Raw genomic sequence first — 17,460 nt, 5'->3', positions numbered from 1 at the left:
GGATCAGAGGGAGAAACAGACTCCCCACTGAGCAGGGAGCCTAATGCAGGACTTGATCCTGGGACTCCAGGATCATGACCTGAGCTGAAGGCAGTTGCTTGACCAAGTGAGCCGCCCACGTGCCCTGCTTCTCGCTTCTTGATGGTAGTTTTGAAGCACAAAAATTTTAACTTTTAATTTATATCCAGTTTATTTTGCTTTTGCTTTTATATCTGGTTGTAGTTGAATTTTAGGGTTTTTTTCCTTCAAAAAAAATGCCATTGGAATTTTGAATGGGATTGCACTGAATCTGTAAATCTTTCAACCCATGAATATGGATGTCCTTCCATTTATTTGTGGCTTCTTTAATTTCTTTCAGCAGAGTTTTGTAGTTTTTTATTTTATTTATGAGAGAGAGAGAATATGAGTAAGGAGAAGGGAGAGGGAGAAGCAGACTCCCCACTGAGCAGGGAGCTGGGTGCGGGGCTCAGTCCCAGGCCCCTGGGATCATGACCTGAGCCAAAGGCAGATGCTTAACCGACTGAGCCGCCCAGATGCCCCAAGTTTTGCAGTTTCATCTCCTTGATTAAGTTTATTCTTGAGTATTGTATTCTTTTTGGTGCTATTGTAAGTGGGGTTGTTCTGTTTTTTTTTTTTTTTTTCCTGGTCTGATTGCTCTGGCTAGGACTTATAATACTATGTGAAATAAAAGCAGTGGGAGTTAGCATTCTGTCTTATTCCTAGTATTAGAAGACAAGCTTTTAATTTTTCACCACTGAGTGTGATATTAGTTGTGCGCTTTCAATATATACCATTCATTTTGTTGAGGTAATTTTCTTCTATTCCTAGTTCAACAGTTTTTATCATGAAAAACTATTGAATTTTGTCAGATACTTTTTTTTTACATCAGTTGTGATGATCATGTGATTTTTAGCCTTCTTTTAATTGTAACACACTGATTTTTATATGTTTTATATGTTTATATGTTATATGTTGATCCATCCTTGCAACCCAGTGATGAATCCCACGTGGTCATAGCATAGTAAGCCTTTTAATGTGCTGTTGAATTTGGTTTGCTAGTATGAAGAACTGAACATTTTTAATGTTCTGGAAGTCAAATTCATCTGCCACTTCATGGTTTCTTCTCTTTTCTCTCTCTCTCTCTCTTTTTAAGATTTATTTATTTAGAGCACGTGTGTGCAGGGGGAGGGGCAAAGGGAGAGGGAGAGAGACCCAGGCAGACACTGCTCAGCATGAGTCAGGATGCAGGGTTCGATCCCAGGACCCTGAGCCCAAAATAAAAACCCAACGCTTAACTGACTGAACCACCCAGGCGCCCCCTATTTCATGGTTTCTTATTGCTGCTCATTGTGGTTGTTTGCTTATTCGATGACATTTCCAAACTAATTTTGTGTAGTCTGTATTCTTTGTCATGTATGGCCACTGAAGTCTGTGTTCTGTTAGATTAGTGTTCATCTAGTGATTGACGGATATCCTTAAAAACTTGCAACCAAAAAACCCCCCAAACACTACCATGTTTGCGGATTGGCTGTGTTTGGACACTCCTGTGGTTAGGCAATTTAAAACTGTATTAGCCTTTACTTCCTGCTTGCATGGAGCCTGAAGGTCAATCAGAGTTAAGGGCCAGGATCTTCTCCTAGCCCTTCTGAGCATGCATCCACCCCTTGGCCTTTGCACAGACTTCTAGATTTAACATAATACCCAAGAGTGTTTCAAAGCCCTCATCGCCCCAATATGTCTTGTTCTCTAGTCTCTTCCTTCCCAGTCTTTTCAGTGTATCTGTTGTGCGCCCCACCTATTATCCCTTTCCCCGGGAGGCATTGGTTACTGCCTTTGCTTTTAAATGTTTTCGGCAAACACTGCCTGGCTATCTCAGCCCCAAGGAAGCTGCCATACAAGAGAACAAAGGCAAGAGAAGTTCTTGAGCCTATCAGTCCTTCATGTAACTTCTAGACAGGTCAAAACATACAACCACAGTTCTTTTGTAGGGGTCCACCTTTTCTTTTTTTTTTTAACATATGGTTGTGCAGTTGTCCCAGCTCCATTTGTTGAAGAGATGGCAGTGAGTTTTTAGATGTGACACCAAAAGCACAATCCATGAAAGATGAAACTTAATAAATTGGACTTTATTAAAATGCACTAAGTGAGGGGCGCCTTGGTTGGTAGTTGATAAGCGTCTGCCTTCGGCTTAGGTCATGATCCCAGGGTTGTGGGATTGAGCCCCATATCAGGCTCCCTGCTCAGCAAGAAGCCTCCTCCCTCTCCCACTCCCCCTGCTTGTGTTCTCTCTCTCTCTCTCTCTGTCAAATAAATAAATAAAATCCCTTTAAAAAATGCACTATGTGATACTGTGATCTTATAATAAAAAATATGTATCTTGTTTTCAGTCCTGTTCCTGACACAGAGCTCCTAAAACTTGGAATTTCCTAAGTGAAGAGAGTGATAAAGGTGTCTTTTCTTAGGTTAATGAGGTGACTTTTAGAAGTTGTCTTAAGGGTGTGCCTAGGTGGCTCAGTGGGTTAAAGCCTCTGCCTTCAGCTCAGGTCAGGATCCCAGGTTCCTGGGATCAGGCCCCACATTGGGCTTTCTGCTCAGCAGGGAGCCTGCTTCCTCCTCTCTCTTTCTGCCTGTCTCTCAGCTTACTTGTGGTCTCTGTCTGTCAAATGAATAAATAAATAAAATCTTTAAAAAAAAAAAAAAGAAGTTGTCTTAAGGATGGAAGCTGGTTTTCATTGGAGCCAACCATGTGATCAGAGATTGGTACTTTTAGTTCCCTCCCACCCCCAATGAGGAGAGGGCTGGAGATCCGAGTTCAATTGATAATGGTCAGTGATTTAATCAGCCACACCTGTGTAACAGAGCCTCCATAAAAATCTGAAAGGATGGAGTTTGGAGAGGTTCTAGGTTGGTGAATACAATAAGATTTGGGGAGAGTAGTGCACTGGCTGAGGATCTGAAACTTCATACCTTTTCCCCATACCGTGCCCTGTGCATCTCTTTCATCTGGCTGTTAGTGATATCCTTTTATAATAAACTGGTAATCTAGGAATTTGTGAGCCACTCTAGCAAATTAATCAAACCCAAGGAGGTAGTCATTAGAACCTCTGGTATATAGCTGGTTAGTCAGCACAAGGCATCCTGGACTTGAGACTAGCATCCGAAGTGGGGTCGGGGGAGCGTGTAGGACTGATCACTTAACCTGTGGGATCTGACACTATGTCTGGGTGAGTACTCTCAGAATTAAGCTGTAAGACACCGAGCTGGTGTCAGAAAATTGCTCGTTGGTGTGAGGAAGCCACCCCCATCCGCCACGTACACCCACAATTTGGAACATTTATACTGTTAAGAGAATGAAAGGAGAAGCCATAGGCTGTGAGAAAATACTTGCAAAACACAAGTCTGTTAAAGGACTTGTTTCTAAAATACATAAAGAACTCTTAAAATGTAATAATGTGGAAACAAGTAAAAATTGAGCAAAAGCTCTGAAGAGATACCCTACCAAACAATATACATAGATGCCAAATAAGCATATGAAAAGATGTTCAATGTCATGGGAATTACAAATTAAACCATCAGTGAAATATCACTGTACATCTGTTAGATTGGCAAAATTTTGAAAAGCTAATAATACCAAAAGCTGGTGAAGATACAGAACAATAAGATTTTTTTTTAAATGATTTATTTATTAGAGACAGTAACAGCAAGCTTGAGTTGTGGAGGTGGGGCAGAAGCAAATTCTCCACTAAGCAGGGAACCCGACCTGGGGCTTGATTCTAGGACCCTGAGATCACTCCCTGAGTTGAAGGCAGACACTTAACTGACTGAGCCACCCAGCAGCCCCAGGAATTTTCCTTCAATCCTAGTAGGAATGCAGAATGGTACAACTACTTTGGAAGATGATTTGGCAGTTTCTTACAGGGTTAAAACATAGGCTTACCATTATCCAGCAGTTGTATACCTATTTATTCAATTGAATTAAAAGTTTAAGTCCACAAATAACTTGTACATGAATATTTATAGCAGCTTTTTTCATAATTGCCCCAAACCGGAAGCAAGCAAGATGTCCTTTAGTAGGAGAATGGATAAACTGTGGTACAAACACACAGTGGAGGGGTGCCTGGGTAGCTCAGTGAGTTAAAGCGTCTGCCTTTGGCTCAGGTCCTAATCCCGCATTGGGCTCTCTGCTTGGCAGGGAGCCTGTTTCCCCCTCTCTCTGTCTGCCTGTCTGCCTACTTTTGATCTCTGTCAAATAAATAAATAAAATCTTTAAAAAAACAAAAACAAAAACAAACCAAACACACAATGGAATATTACTCAGCAATTAAAAAAGGTTGTCAAGCCATGGAAAGGTATGGAGGAACCTTTAGTAATATTGCTGAGTGGTAGAAGGCAATCTGAAAAGGCCTCAAATTGTATGATTCCACCTACCTGACATTAAGATGTTATTTTTAAGTAATCTCTACATCCAACATGGGGCTCAGATTTACAACCTGAGATCAAGAGTCTCTAACCAACTGCTTGAGCAAGCTCTACGGACTGAGCCAGCCAGGCATCCCTGGACTGACTGACTTATTTATTTATTTTTATTTTTTAAAGTTTTATTTTTTAAAAAAGATTTTAAGTAATCTGTATACCCAATGTGGGGCTTAAACTCACAACCCCAAGATCGAGAGTCACATACTCCAGACTGAGTGGCCAGGTGCCCCTGGACTTTTTTTTTTTTTTAAAGATTTTATTTATTTATTTGACAGACAGATCACAAGTAGGCAGAGAGGCAGGCAGAGAGAGAAGGGAGGAAGCAGGCTCCCTGCTGAGCAGAGAGCCCGATGTGGGGCTCGATCCCAGGATGCTGGGATCATGACCCGAGCCGAAGGCAGCGGCTTTAACCCACTGAGCCACCCAGGTGCCCTGGACTTTTTTTTTTTTAAGATTTTATTTATTTATTTGACAGAGAGAGAGATCACAAGTAGGCAGAGTAGCAGGCAAAGAGATAGGGGGAAGCAGGCTTCCTGCTGAGCAGGGATCCTGATGCAGGGCTCGATCCCAGGACCTTGAGATCATGACCTGAGCCGAAGGCAGAGGCTGAACCAACTGAGCCACCCAGGCACCCCTAGACTTTTTTTTTTAATTGACATATAGTTGACACACAATGTTACATTATTTTCAGGTATACAACATAGTGATTTGATGGCTCTATATGTTATGCTATGCACACCACAAGTGTAGCTGCCATCTCTCACCCTACATCACTATTATAACACCATTGATGTGTTCCCTATGCTGTACCTTTCATCCCTATGACTTATTCATTTCATAACTGGAAGTCTGTATCTCCCACTTTCTTTGCCCATTTTGTCTTGTCTCCTTACCCCCTCCCTTCTGGCAACCACTGGTTTGTTCTCTGTATTTAGGGTCTGCTTCTGCTTTTTTTGTTTGTTCATTTGTTTTGTGTTTTATATTCCATGTATAAGTGAAATCATATCGTATTTGTCTTTCTCTAATTTATTTCACTTAACATAATACCCTCTAGGATCATCCATGCTCTTATAAATGGCAAGATCCTTTTTTTTTCTTTAAATATGGTTAATACTCTGTTGTATATACACACCACATCTTTATCCATTCATCTACTGATGGGCATTTAGGTTGCTTCCATATTTTATCTGTTGTAAATAATGCTGCAGTAAAGATAAGGGTGCTTATATATTTTTGAATTAATGTTTTACGTTTTCTTGGGTAAATACCCAGTGGTGGAATTACTGGATCATGTGGTATTTCTATTTTTAATTTTTTAAGGAACCTCCATATTGTTTTCCACAGTGGCATACGAATTTACATTCTTACTAACAGTGCACAGGGGTCCCTTTTCTGAACATTCTTGCCAATACTTGTTATTTCTTGTATTTTTGATACTAGGTATTGTGACAGGTGAAATTGTGGACTTCAAAAAAAAAAGAAAAGAACACACCAAAACTTCCAGAATATTCTAGGCACTGATAACAAGGTAGAGAAGGTGCCTGCTTTTGTGGACTTTAAAGTCCATAAGCCAGAAAATTTTCAGTAATGTCATATGAAGTGATTGGATGTCTACTTTAGATTGGATAAGTCCAGACAGATGTGAGGAGGTGATACTTAACTTGAAAACTGAATATAAGATGTTAGCTATTTTTTTTTAAAGATTTATTTATTCATTTGAGAGAGAGATCAAGAGAGAGAGTGTGTGCATGAGCTGGAGGAGGGGCAGAGGGAGAATCGTCAAGCAGACTCCCCACTGAGAGATGTGGGGCTAGATTCCAGGACTGGAAGATCATGACCTGAGTGGAAATCAAGAGCAGAATGCTCAGTGTACTGAGCCACTCAGGTGCACCTATTTAAAGACAGAGGAAAAAGCATGCCCAGCAGAGGGAACAGTTAGGTACAAAGGCTGTAAGGCTGGAACGACCTAGCGTGTTTGAGAAATAGAAAGAAAGCTAGATTTTTAATGGGTAAGGGGGAGAATGATACGGGGTAAGATCAGAGAGTCAGTCATGGATAGAACGGTAGATTCTGTTTTAACTGAGATAGGAGGTTACTGAGTGGTTAAGCAGAGTAGAATATGATCTTTTTTTTTTTTTTTTTCAAGATTTATTTGTTTGAGAGAGAGAGAGAGAGCACAAGCAGGGGGAGTTGTAGGGGGAGAGGGAGAAGCAGAAGCCCCAGTGAGCAGAGAGCCTGACACAGGGCTCAGTCCTAGGACTCCGGGATTATGACCTTAGCGGAAGGCAGACACTTAAACAACTGAGCCACCCAGGCACCCCTGATCTAACTTATTTTTAAAAGCATACTCTAGTTGCTCTGTGGAGAATGGTGGGACGGGGAGAGAGCAAGAGCTGGAAGCAAGTGCAGAAGCAAGGAGACCAGTTTAATAACTTCTCATAATTTGTTGCCAAGGAAGGAATGGATGTTTGTAGCTTGGACTTGGATGCTTAAGAAGGGAAGGAGAAAAGTAGCTATATAGTAGGGTATGTTTTGTAGGCAGAATCTTTAGAATTTATTGAGGGAAAGATAATGCCCATATTTTGTTTGGCTTGAGCAACTGAATGAATGGTGGTGCTCTTGAGGCCACGGTGAGTGTAAAATTTTAGTCATTTTAACCTGGTAGGTATGCATTTGTAAATAATGGTCAAACCTAAGAGTCTGGAGCTCAGGGGGAAAGATGGGACTTGAAGTATAGATTCTCTCTTATATCTACTCTTTCTTGCCTGTTTTTAAAATTGCGCAAATCATCTGTGATACATGTTTTCTTTTAGAAACCTCAAAAATACATATAAAACTAAAGATCCCCATGACCACCTTCTGTACATATTCCTCTCCTCCACAAAAGTAACCACTGTGACCAGTTTCATATGTATACCTTTTTTGCATTTATTTATGGGTACCTATAGGAATATATAATTTTTGTTTGCAGTATATAATTTTTGATTGCAAAAATAACACCATATTGTATATATTTTGTAACTTAAATGTTCTTGTAATCATTTCGTTTCATTCATTAATAAGTTACTTGTTTCAGTGGCTGCATAGTATTCTGTTCTATGGTATGAATATGTGATTTAACTGGTTGCCAATATATATTGGTTTCTTTAGGTTTTCTTTTTTACTATTATATGTATGGTTATTTTAGTTTTTCTTAATTTAAAATACTTGATATATAAAAGTAATATGTATAAGTTCATCAATTATTAAAATTACCAGCATGTTTTTACAGAGCATCTGTTACTACTACAGTGATTCCCTATAATTATCTGGGGGAGAATCACTGTTCCTAAAAATGTAGTCTGTACTTCCATGAGTCTTTTCTATATGAAGTTAATTTGAGTTTTTAAAATATATTTTATTTCTGTGGAGACCTTAAGTTTATTTTCTTTTCAGCTTTGTAATTTTAACTTAGAATAATTAGTGTATGCCATACCATTAAGAAGGACATTTCCCCAGCAATAAATTGTTGATATAGATCAGCAACTAGAATGGTAGCGTATCATGCATAGTAAGATTAGCACCCAGATATTGGACTTCACTTGCTGTCTCTTGATTCACTTGTCTTGATGTCATAGTACTGTTAACATACATCCTTTGGGTATTGAGGAGAAGGTAATAACTACATAGAATGTTGCAATGATGTCTTGGAGGATTTTTTGTATTACAAGCACTTTGAATCAGAAGAGTAGTGGGGAGGGGCAGAGGGAGAAGCAGGCTTCCCGCTGAGCAAGGAGTCGGACTTGGGTCTTGATCCCAGGACAGTGGGATCATGACCTGAGCCGAAGGCAGATGCTTAACTAACAGAGCCACCAGGCACCCCAGGTTTTAAACACTTTAAAACTCATCCTGATTGTGTTCAGAATAGGCACTGAATCTAGACACAAGGTAGAAACAGGGAGACTGGTTGGTAATTAAGTAATTCAGGAGGGAAGCATAATCCAGGAAGAATAGTCAGGCTGTCAGAGGCCACTATGAACAGATTGATGGTAGAGTTGGTGAGAAAAGGTTGGATTCTGGATATGTTCTGCAGACTTTTGAATTGCTGACAGATAGGAAGGGAAATAAAAAAGGCAGGATGAAGGTTTTTAGCCTGAGCATATGAAAGGATGGAATTGTTATCAGCAGTTTAGTTTGATGTGTTTGATGTGAAATTTGGCGGGTTGTTGGGGGGGGGCTTTTTTTAGATACCCAAGTGAACTTGTTTGGAGTTTAGGAATGACATCTGGGATAGAAATACAAAGTTGGGACTCACTGGTATATAGATGACATTTAAGGCCATAACACTGGATGATATCCTTGAGGAAATGAGTGTAGAGAAGTTAAGAGGGAACCAGGAACTGAGCCCTAGGGCACTCCAACATTAAGAGAGGGGAGAAAAGAGGAGGGATTTTCAAAGGAGCCTAAGAACAATCAGTGAGGTAAGACATAAACCTAGAGAATGAGTCTTGGGAGTTCAAGGAAAGAATGTAAACGATGGAAGAAGGAATGAAAAGCAATGTCATTTTGTTGATAGTTTAGACAGGATGAATACTAGAATTGGAAGTTTTATTTAGTAATGTTAAGGCCACCATTATTGTGTGGTCTTCGGTGAGACATGGAAATAGCCTGGTTAGCACTATACGTATTCTTTATATGGGATCTTTTGTTTACAGTGTCTCCTTTTCCATGCTCAGATTTGCCGTCCTGTTGGTGGTATGTCTGGCAGTGGATCACAGCTTGGTTCAATGGGTAGCCTGACCATGAAATCACAACTTCAGATCACTGGTAAGTCTTAAAAAAATCTACATCTATACTTTTTTACCCCAAGATAAAAATAATCTTAAGAAAATCTTCAGTGGCTCTTTTAGGTGTTGAATTAATATTTGCTTGGTGAATGAAGAAACAGAATGTTTAGTTGTATAAAAATTATGTCTTTATTTCAGAATATTCTTGGGTATTTTGCAGGTTTTGTTTTTTCTCTCCTATTAAACATTGGTGTCTGGTCAGTTGCTATTGTTTTTTGTTTTGTATTAATGGCACACAGTTTACTCATTTGGAGGATCATTGTTCCTTAGTATGCTCATTGTGTTGTATAACTGCCATCACAGTCAATTTTAGAAACCTCTACCCATTACTGGAGGACTTCCCATGTCTCCTAGCCACCCTCAGCCCTAGGCAGCCACCAATCCACTTCCTGTCTGTAGATTTGCCTGTTGTGGATCTCTCATATAAATGGAATTGTAAAATGTATGGCTTTTCGTTTATGACTTTTTCCTCTTAGCATGTTTTCAGTGTTCATCTGTATTGTAGCATGCATTAGTATTTCATTTCTTTTTATTGCCAAATAATATTGCAGGTATGAACATACTACATTTTATTTATCCATTTATCAGTTGGTATATGTTTGGGTTGTTTCTACTCTTTAGCTATTGTGAATAATGCTTTGAACATTTATGTACAAGTTTTTGTGAAGTTTTTGTCTTTTCAGTTCTCTTGAGTATATACCTACAAGGAGTCACTGGGTCATATAGTATATGTGTTTCACTTTGTGAGGAATAACTCCAAAGTATTTTTCAAAGCATCCACACCATTTATATTCCCATTATCCCTGTATGAGGGTTTCACTTTCTCCACATCCTTGCCATTGCTTGTTGTCTGTCTTTTTGATTATAGACATCCTAGTGGGTATGAAATGGTATGTCATTGTGGGTTTGATATGCATTTCTCCAGTGGTTAATGATGTTGAACATCTTTTCATGAGCTTATTGGCCATTTATATATTTTTTTGGAGAAATGTCTGTTTAAATCCTTTGGTTGCTATTATTACGTAACTAATATCTCTCTCTAACCATACTAACCAAGTATATCGCTTTCATATTAGTATTCCTAATGCTCTAATATGCCATTTGTTAGATTACATTCCTGCTCAAAAACCGTTAGTGCTTCTGTTTGGCTATAGTATAGAATTTTTGTAGCCTGGGCTAAGAGCTTTAACAGTGGCTCCATTTGGTCTCTTTGTAGGTATTTATAAATGAATTATTTGGTGAGTCACTGCAGTTTTTTCAGACATGCATGTGTCTGTATCACACAGTGAAACCTTGGACTTTATCCTTTTAATGGCATTTATTTCTTATAGAACAATTATTCTTTGTATAGTATTTCAGTTTTTTAAAAATTTTTATTTATTTTAGAGAGCATATGAGTGGGTAGGGGGGTGTGGCAAGCAGAAGGGGAAGAATCTCAAGCAGACTCCATGCAAGCACAGAACCCAACAAAGGGCTTAATCCCAAGACGCTGAGTTCATGACCCAAGCTGAAACCAAGAGTTGGATGCTCAACTGACTTGAGCCACCCAGCCACCCCAGTATTTTAGCTTTTATTATACCTGTCTTTTTTTTTTTTTAAGATTTTGTTTATTTATTTATTTATTTTTAAACATTTTCTTTCTTTATTTGGGGGAGAGAGAGAGAGAGCACATGAGCACAAGCAGAGGAAGCAGCTGGCAGAGGGAGAGGGAGAAGCAGGTTCCCCACTGACCAGAGAGCCTGACGTGGGGCTCAGTCCCAGGACCCTGGGATCATGACCTGAACCGAAGGTAGCTGCTTAACCAGTTGAGCTATCCAGGTGCCCCAAGATTTTATTTATTTATTTGAGAGAGAGAGAGAAAGAGCACGAGCAGGGTGAGGGGCAGAGAGAGAAGCAGACTCCCTGCTGAGCAGGGAGCCAGATTCAGGCCTTGATCCTGGGATCCACCTCTGGATTGTGAATATTGGGCCACAAACCATATCCTTATTATCTTTCTCAAAACCTAAAAGTGAATTATATAAAAACACGTGCAAGGTGACAGCATCTTAGAATTTATTTGGGGGGATTCCTTCACTATAGTGTCTTTCCTTAGCGATGTCTGATTCTCAGTGAAAGGTATTAATATTTCTTTGTTAAGCAAGATTCTGATTGTTTTCCGGTGCTCCCCATCCTGAAGCTAGCCTGAGTAGCTGATTTAAATTGAGCCAGCTTCTTATTATTTTTCTTTTTTGGGGCAGATTAATGTTGAAACCTTTGATTGGAATGATCTTTAAAAAAAAGTCTTTACCTTTTCAGGTTACATGAGTAATGCACATGTTTTTTAGTTTTACAAACTCAGTAGAATAATAGTCAGAGGTCCTATTTATCATCTTAGTCCTCAGAGATGATATTGTTACTTCTTTAGGTTTCAGTGTATGCTCCTTTTGAATTTTTCTTTGCATACTGCTTATCATATTTGCTATCATTATTATTATCATAGTAGGAAGAATATTTAATAAATGCCTGAATGCACCTCATGAACACAAAATTCTTGGCATTTATAAGGTTTTAATCTTGGGTCTACATTTTCTGAGAATGCACAAATACAAGGCAAAAACAGTTTAATAAAAACAAACAAAGAATGATAAAAATTATATATTTGGCAAATATATCATTAGATATGAGACAAATGGAGGGCATAAGATTATAAAGAGTAATGTGCCAAGTTGAATAAATCAACTGTGCTTCATAATTCATTGTTTACTTCTTTGCTTTTGATGCTAGAAACTTTAGAACTGAGTTCTTTGCACAGATCCCTTTAATGACATTATAATTTTTATTCTATGTAAATGGATCAGTTATAGTATTGTTTTGTTTTGTTTTTGGTAAGCTGCCTCAGCGTCTTTCTAGAATCAAGGAGGGCATAAATATTCAAGTGTAAAAAATAAATGCCATGGTATATGGTAATGTCAAGAAGAGAGAACAACTTTGGTCAGGAAAGAGAGATCAGTATTTGACCAGAGTTGCTGTAAAAGGAGGCGGTGCTTAAAACATTGTTATTATTTAAATGCAGGAGGTTATTTTTTTTTTTTTTTTTTTTTTTTTTTTTTTTTTTTTATAATGTTAATCTTTAAAGATTTTTATTTCTTTATTTGACAGACATAGATCACAAGTAGGCAGAGAGGCAGGCAGAGAGAGAGAGGGGAGGAAGCAGGCTCCCTGCTGAGCAGAGAGCCCGATGCGGGGCTCGATCCCAGGACCCTGGGATCATGACCTGAGCCGAAGGCAGAGGCTTTAACCCACTGAGCCACCCAGGCGCCCCCAGGAGGTTATTTTTTAAAAATGTAGGGGAGTAGAAGGGATCTTTTAGGAGACAATATGGGCAAGAGGCACAAAGCAGGGAAATGCACAAGACTTCACCAGTGCCCTTAAAAGCCACTGCTGCATAGCGGGAAACCATGAGAATTTAATGGGGAGTGGGTCCTCTCCTTAAGGTGTGTATCAGGGCTACAAAAAAAATCATTTTTGGAAGACATGGAGAGTAATCGGGGCTTTTAACAAAGAGTAATCAATTGTATTTGTGTTTTAGAAGGTTGCTGTGAAAGACTGATAAGAGTTGAGTGTCATAGTTAAAATCTTATTCTTTGGTTCTACTCTAGTTTCTTGTCTTTTTTTTTTTTTTTAGAATTTTATTTATTTATATGTCAGAGAGAGAGCATCATCAGGGGAGCAGCAGCCAGAGGGAGAAGCACGCTCCCCACTGAGCAAGGAGCATGATGTGGCACTTGGTCCCAGGACCCTGGGATTGTGACCTGAGCTGAAGGCAGAAGCTTAACTGACTGAGCCACCCAGGCATCCCCTTCCTTTTTTTTTAAGTGGGCTCCACTACTACCGTGGAGCCCAACGCAGCTCTTGAACTCATGACCCTGAGATCAAAACCTGAGTTGAGATCAAGAGTCTGATGCTTAACCAACTGAGTCACCCATGTGTCTGTGTCTTTTTCTTTTTCTTTTTTCTTTTTTTTACATCCAAGTATTTCAGCAGCATTTATTGAAGAGACTGATTTTTCTCCGTTGAGTATTCTTGGCTCTTGTCAAATATCAGTTGACCTTATATGTTTATGTTTATTTCTGGGCTCTCAGTTCTTTTCCATGGGTCTGTCAGTTTTTATGTCAGTACCATATCATTTTGATTAGTATCGCTTTATTTTTTTTTAAGATATATTTTTTATTTATTTGAGAGAGAGAGAGAGCATGCATATGGGGGCGGGGAAGGGCAGAGGGAGAGAGAAACCTAAGCAGACTCTGTGCTGAGTGCAGAGCCCAATGCAGGGCTCAGTCTCATAACTCTTGAGTTCATGACCTGAGCTGAAACCAAGAATCAGTTGCTTAACCAACTGTGCTACCCAGCCACCCCAATTACTGTAGGTTTATAGGATAGCTTGAAATTAGGAAGTATGATGCCTCCTTCTTTGTTCTTTCTCAGGATTTCTTTGGATATTCAGGGTCTTTGTAGTTCCATATAAATTTTAGGAGTGTTTTTTCTACGTTCATCAAAAATGCTACTAGAGGGGCGCCTGGGTGGCTCAGTGGGTTGAGGCCTCTGCCTTCGGCTCAGGTCATGATCTTAGGGTCCTGGGATTGAGCCCCGCATTGGGCTCTCTGCTCAGCAGGGAGCCTGCTTCCTCCTCTCTCTCTGCCTGCCTCTCTGACTAATTGTGATCTCTGTCTATCAAATAAATAAATAAAATCTTTTAAAAAAAAATGCTACTAGAATTTTGAATCTGCAGATGGCTTCTTTTTTTTTTTTTTTTAAAGTAGTCTCCATGCCCAACATGGGGCTTGAACTCATGACCCTGACATCAAGAGTCACATGCTCTACCAACAGAGCCAAACAGGGGCCCCTATTTTTAACCTCCTCTATCATACATGCAGACATATAGAAATTCCTGTTAATTATTTATTTGCAATATATATTTGCTGATTGGTCATCCTCACCTGATTGAGGGCAAGTAGAAAATTTATTTCAGAGAAATGACACTTTTGTAAGCTGTAGCAAAATAGAGGTTTAAAAATTCATAGTGCTGTTGTTAACTGGATTGTTTAGAGAACTCGGATGTAAGTTTTAATTTCACTGAATTTTTTATAAGAATATCAAAGGAGAGGCATTGTCACGTTTCCTTTTCAGCATTTACATAGAATAAAAAAGTGTAATACTGATGCATTACTAACACTTACTTTGTTTTAAAGATTTATTTATTTAAAGATTATTATTTATTGAGAGAGAGAGGAAGGCAGGTGGCAAAGGGAAATGGAGAGAGAGAATCTCAAGTAGACTCCCTACTGAGCACAGAGCCTGATTCCATCACCTGAGCAGAAATCAAGAGTAGGATGCTTAACTGACTGAGCCACCCAGATGCCCTGCATTAGTAACACTTTCTGTAACTTGAATCTAATGTATGGAAATATCCTGAGTAGCCATTTAGCTGTTCAAGTTTGAGTTGAGTAAGAAAGATGGTTTTTCGTCCTACTCTTTCATGTGTATCTAGATAATTCGTTGAGGTAGTTGCTTTGGGAACTTCTTTTAGCTTTAATCATCTGTTCACGTTTTAATTGAATATTGTTATTGAATGTCTCTGTACTGTTCTTTGTATTGGTCAGTAGCTTTCCTGTGTAATTTATTAGATGTAAAAATTATAGCAGGAAATAATAAACACTTTCAAATGCTTTGACTAGTGTGCCATTAAAGCTTCTACACTTAAACTCTTGGGGAAGTCATCTAACCCACAACCCCTAGCTTTAGTTACGAAATCTATATAGACTAATGACTCCCATCTTCAGGGGAGTTAATGGCCCTGGATTTTAGTCTTGGTTCTGATACTTAATAGTTTTATAACCTTGTGCATGTCACTAATATGCACAAGGTTATGAGCCTCTTTTCTTAGCTGTGAACTGAGAACGTTAACATCTTTGTCACATGGTTGTTGGGAGACAGTGTATATGAGTTGGAAAACTCTAAAACACTGTGTAAGTATAGATTATTCTCTTTCCCCTGATTCCTTATTTCTTTCTCCTTCTAGTATTACTCATCTAATTTAATATGTTAACAGCAACCTAAGCTTAAAATTTTTAATAAAGTTTGTTGATTATTTTACATTATCTTTATCATTCTAATTTTCCTTTTTTTTTTTTTAAGATTTTTTATTTATTTGAGAGAGAGCGCAAGCAAATGAGAGCGCGAGCAGGGGAGAAGGTCAGAGGGAGAGGGAGAAGCAGACTCCCCACTAAGCAGGGAGCCCGATTCAGTGCTCCATCCCAGGACCCCAGGATCATGACCTGAGCTGAAGGCAGATGCTTAACTGACTGAGCCACCCAGGCACCCTTCATTCTAATTTTCTTTAAGTTTAAAAGAACGAATGGCAAGAATGGCAGTGTTTGTGAAAGATCATTGATGTTTATATAAAAGTTTAATTTATGGGCGGAATGGAAGTGTTAACATTGTTATGAGGAGGCTAACTGGTGGATCACATATTTAAAATTTTCTTTACCTCTTTGTCCTGTATCCTTCACATTCCTGTCACATTCCTGTCATCAGATCCTGCTGATTTTTACAGTTGGATTTTTTGGGTCATCTACTCTTTTTTCCTGTAATCATATGGCCTGGTCCCTTACCTTGTACATAAGTCTGTTTTCTTATATCCTTCCCTCTCTTTAGCCATTTTCTGTTTATGTTGTACACATAACCTCAGGTATTCTGAACTCATCTGTGTTTTTTATTTGATGCTTGTTGTGTGCTAGCATTATATAATGTGGGCAAAATAAGTAACTTTGTTATTTCCTAGAACTTTCTTTGCCTCAGTCTTTACTTAGAACCGATCAAGAGAAAGCATCTTGATTTTATTATTAATTGGAATTAAATAATACTGCACCTTACCAAATTTTACTAGAAGATTGTAATCTCTGATTGCTTGGATAGTAGAAATGCCCTTTTTCTTTGAATTTAAAGTTCAGAGTTTATATAAAATTCTTTCTAGTCAACACATATTTCTGCCACAGAGGTCTTTTGTGGCTTGTCATAACTCTGACCACAAAGTTAGCCCTTGCTTAACTGGTTTTATTTCTTATTCAGCTCATACTGCTAATTTACTGGGTCTCAGCACCCTTACTTGTTTTACCTTGTTCACTGTAGCCCCCCCAGTTCCCAGAATAGGTTGGGATAAGCTAATGATTCACTTTAATTTCTTTATATTTAAGTTGTTAGGGTGCCTGGGTAGTGCATTTGGGTAAGTGTCTGATGCTTGATTTCAGCTCAGGTCATGATCTCGAGCCCTGTATCAGGCTCCATGCTCAGTGGGGAGTCTGCTTGGGACTCTCTCTCCCTTTCCTTCTGCTGCACCCCCCCCCCAATAAATAAATAAATAAGTCTTTTAAAAGAAATACTAAATTGTCAAAGTTTTTTGTACTGGAGAGTTAGGATGAAGAACCAAAATCATTTCAAAACATTGACTTTCAGAAAGGATCAAAAGAACATTAACATAAATTTTAAAATTTTTAAAAAGTTTTTTATTTGAGTGATCTCTATACCCCATGTAGGCCTTGAACTCATGACCCTGAGATCAAGAGTTGCATGCTCTTCTGACTGAGCCAGCCAGGTGCCCCAGAAGAACATTAATATATGCCATGAAACTACATACAATAGATACTGTATGTGTGTATGTAACAATAAAGCAGGGAAACTTGTTTTCTACCATGACTAATCATTGGGTTCAACAGATATGTCAAATGTCTCTCATGTTTAAATTACTAAATGCTATATAAAGACTGTCTACATCCTTGTCATGACAGGGATTACAGTGTTAGTTAAACTAAAAACCAGTAAACTTAATAAAAGCTAAGGCAGAATGAAAAGCTGTAGGAACCATACATAAATATGAAAATGTAGAGGAAATGTAGAGACAGTAGCAATTTAACTTCTTAGGTTTAAAGAAGCATTGAATCAGGTCACTTGTTTCTCAAGAAGTAGGATTTTATTAGGTAGGAAAGGAAGAAGGATCATTGTGAGTAGAACTTTCAGAGTAGCATATGAAAATACATAGCCTTTGTGAGGGACAGCAAACAGCTAAGGGTGGTTAGAATGCCAGGGGGCTGGGTGGAATTTGGTATAGGAGGAGGCTGAAAAG

The 17,460-nt window shown here is 38.8% G+C and overlaps 1 protein-coding gene across 3 annotated transcripts in view; it reads left to right on the top strand.

Annotated features, from left to right (window-relative positions):
• The window catches only part of ITCH (itchy E3 ubiquitin protein ligase), a 130,578-nt gene that overhangs the window by 32,579 nt on the left and 80,539 nt on the right, over positions 1 to 17,460 (top strand). For all 3 annotated transcript variants that reach the window (XM_080812829.1, XM_080812830.1, XM_080812831.1), the window contains one exon: positions 9,192 to 9,282. In XM_080812829.1, coding sequence (XP_080668955.1) covers positions 9,213 to 9,282 — 70 coding nt within the window. In that variant the 5' untranslated portion in view covers positions 9,192 to 9,212. The remainder of the gene's footprint in view (positions 1 to 9,191; positions 9,283 to 17,460) is intronic.

This window comes from Martes martes (genome assembly GCF_963455335.1).
Source record: "Martes martes genome assembly, chromosome: 9".
Taxonomy (NCBI): domain Eukaryota; kingdom Metazoa; phylum Chordata; class Mammalia; order Carnivora; family Mustelidae; genus Martes; species Martes martes.
Note: the sequence above shows the minus strand (reverse complement) of the source record. Positions and strands in the feature narration are given on the sequence as shown.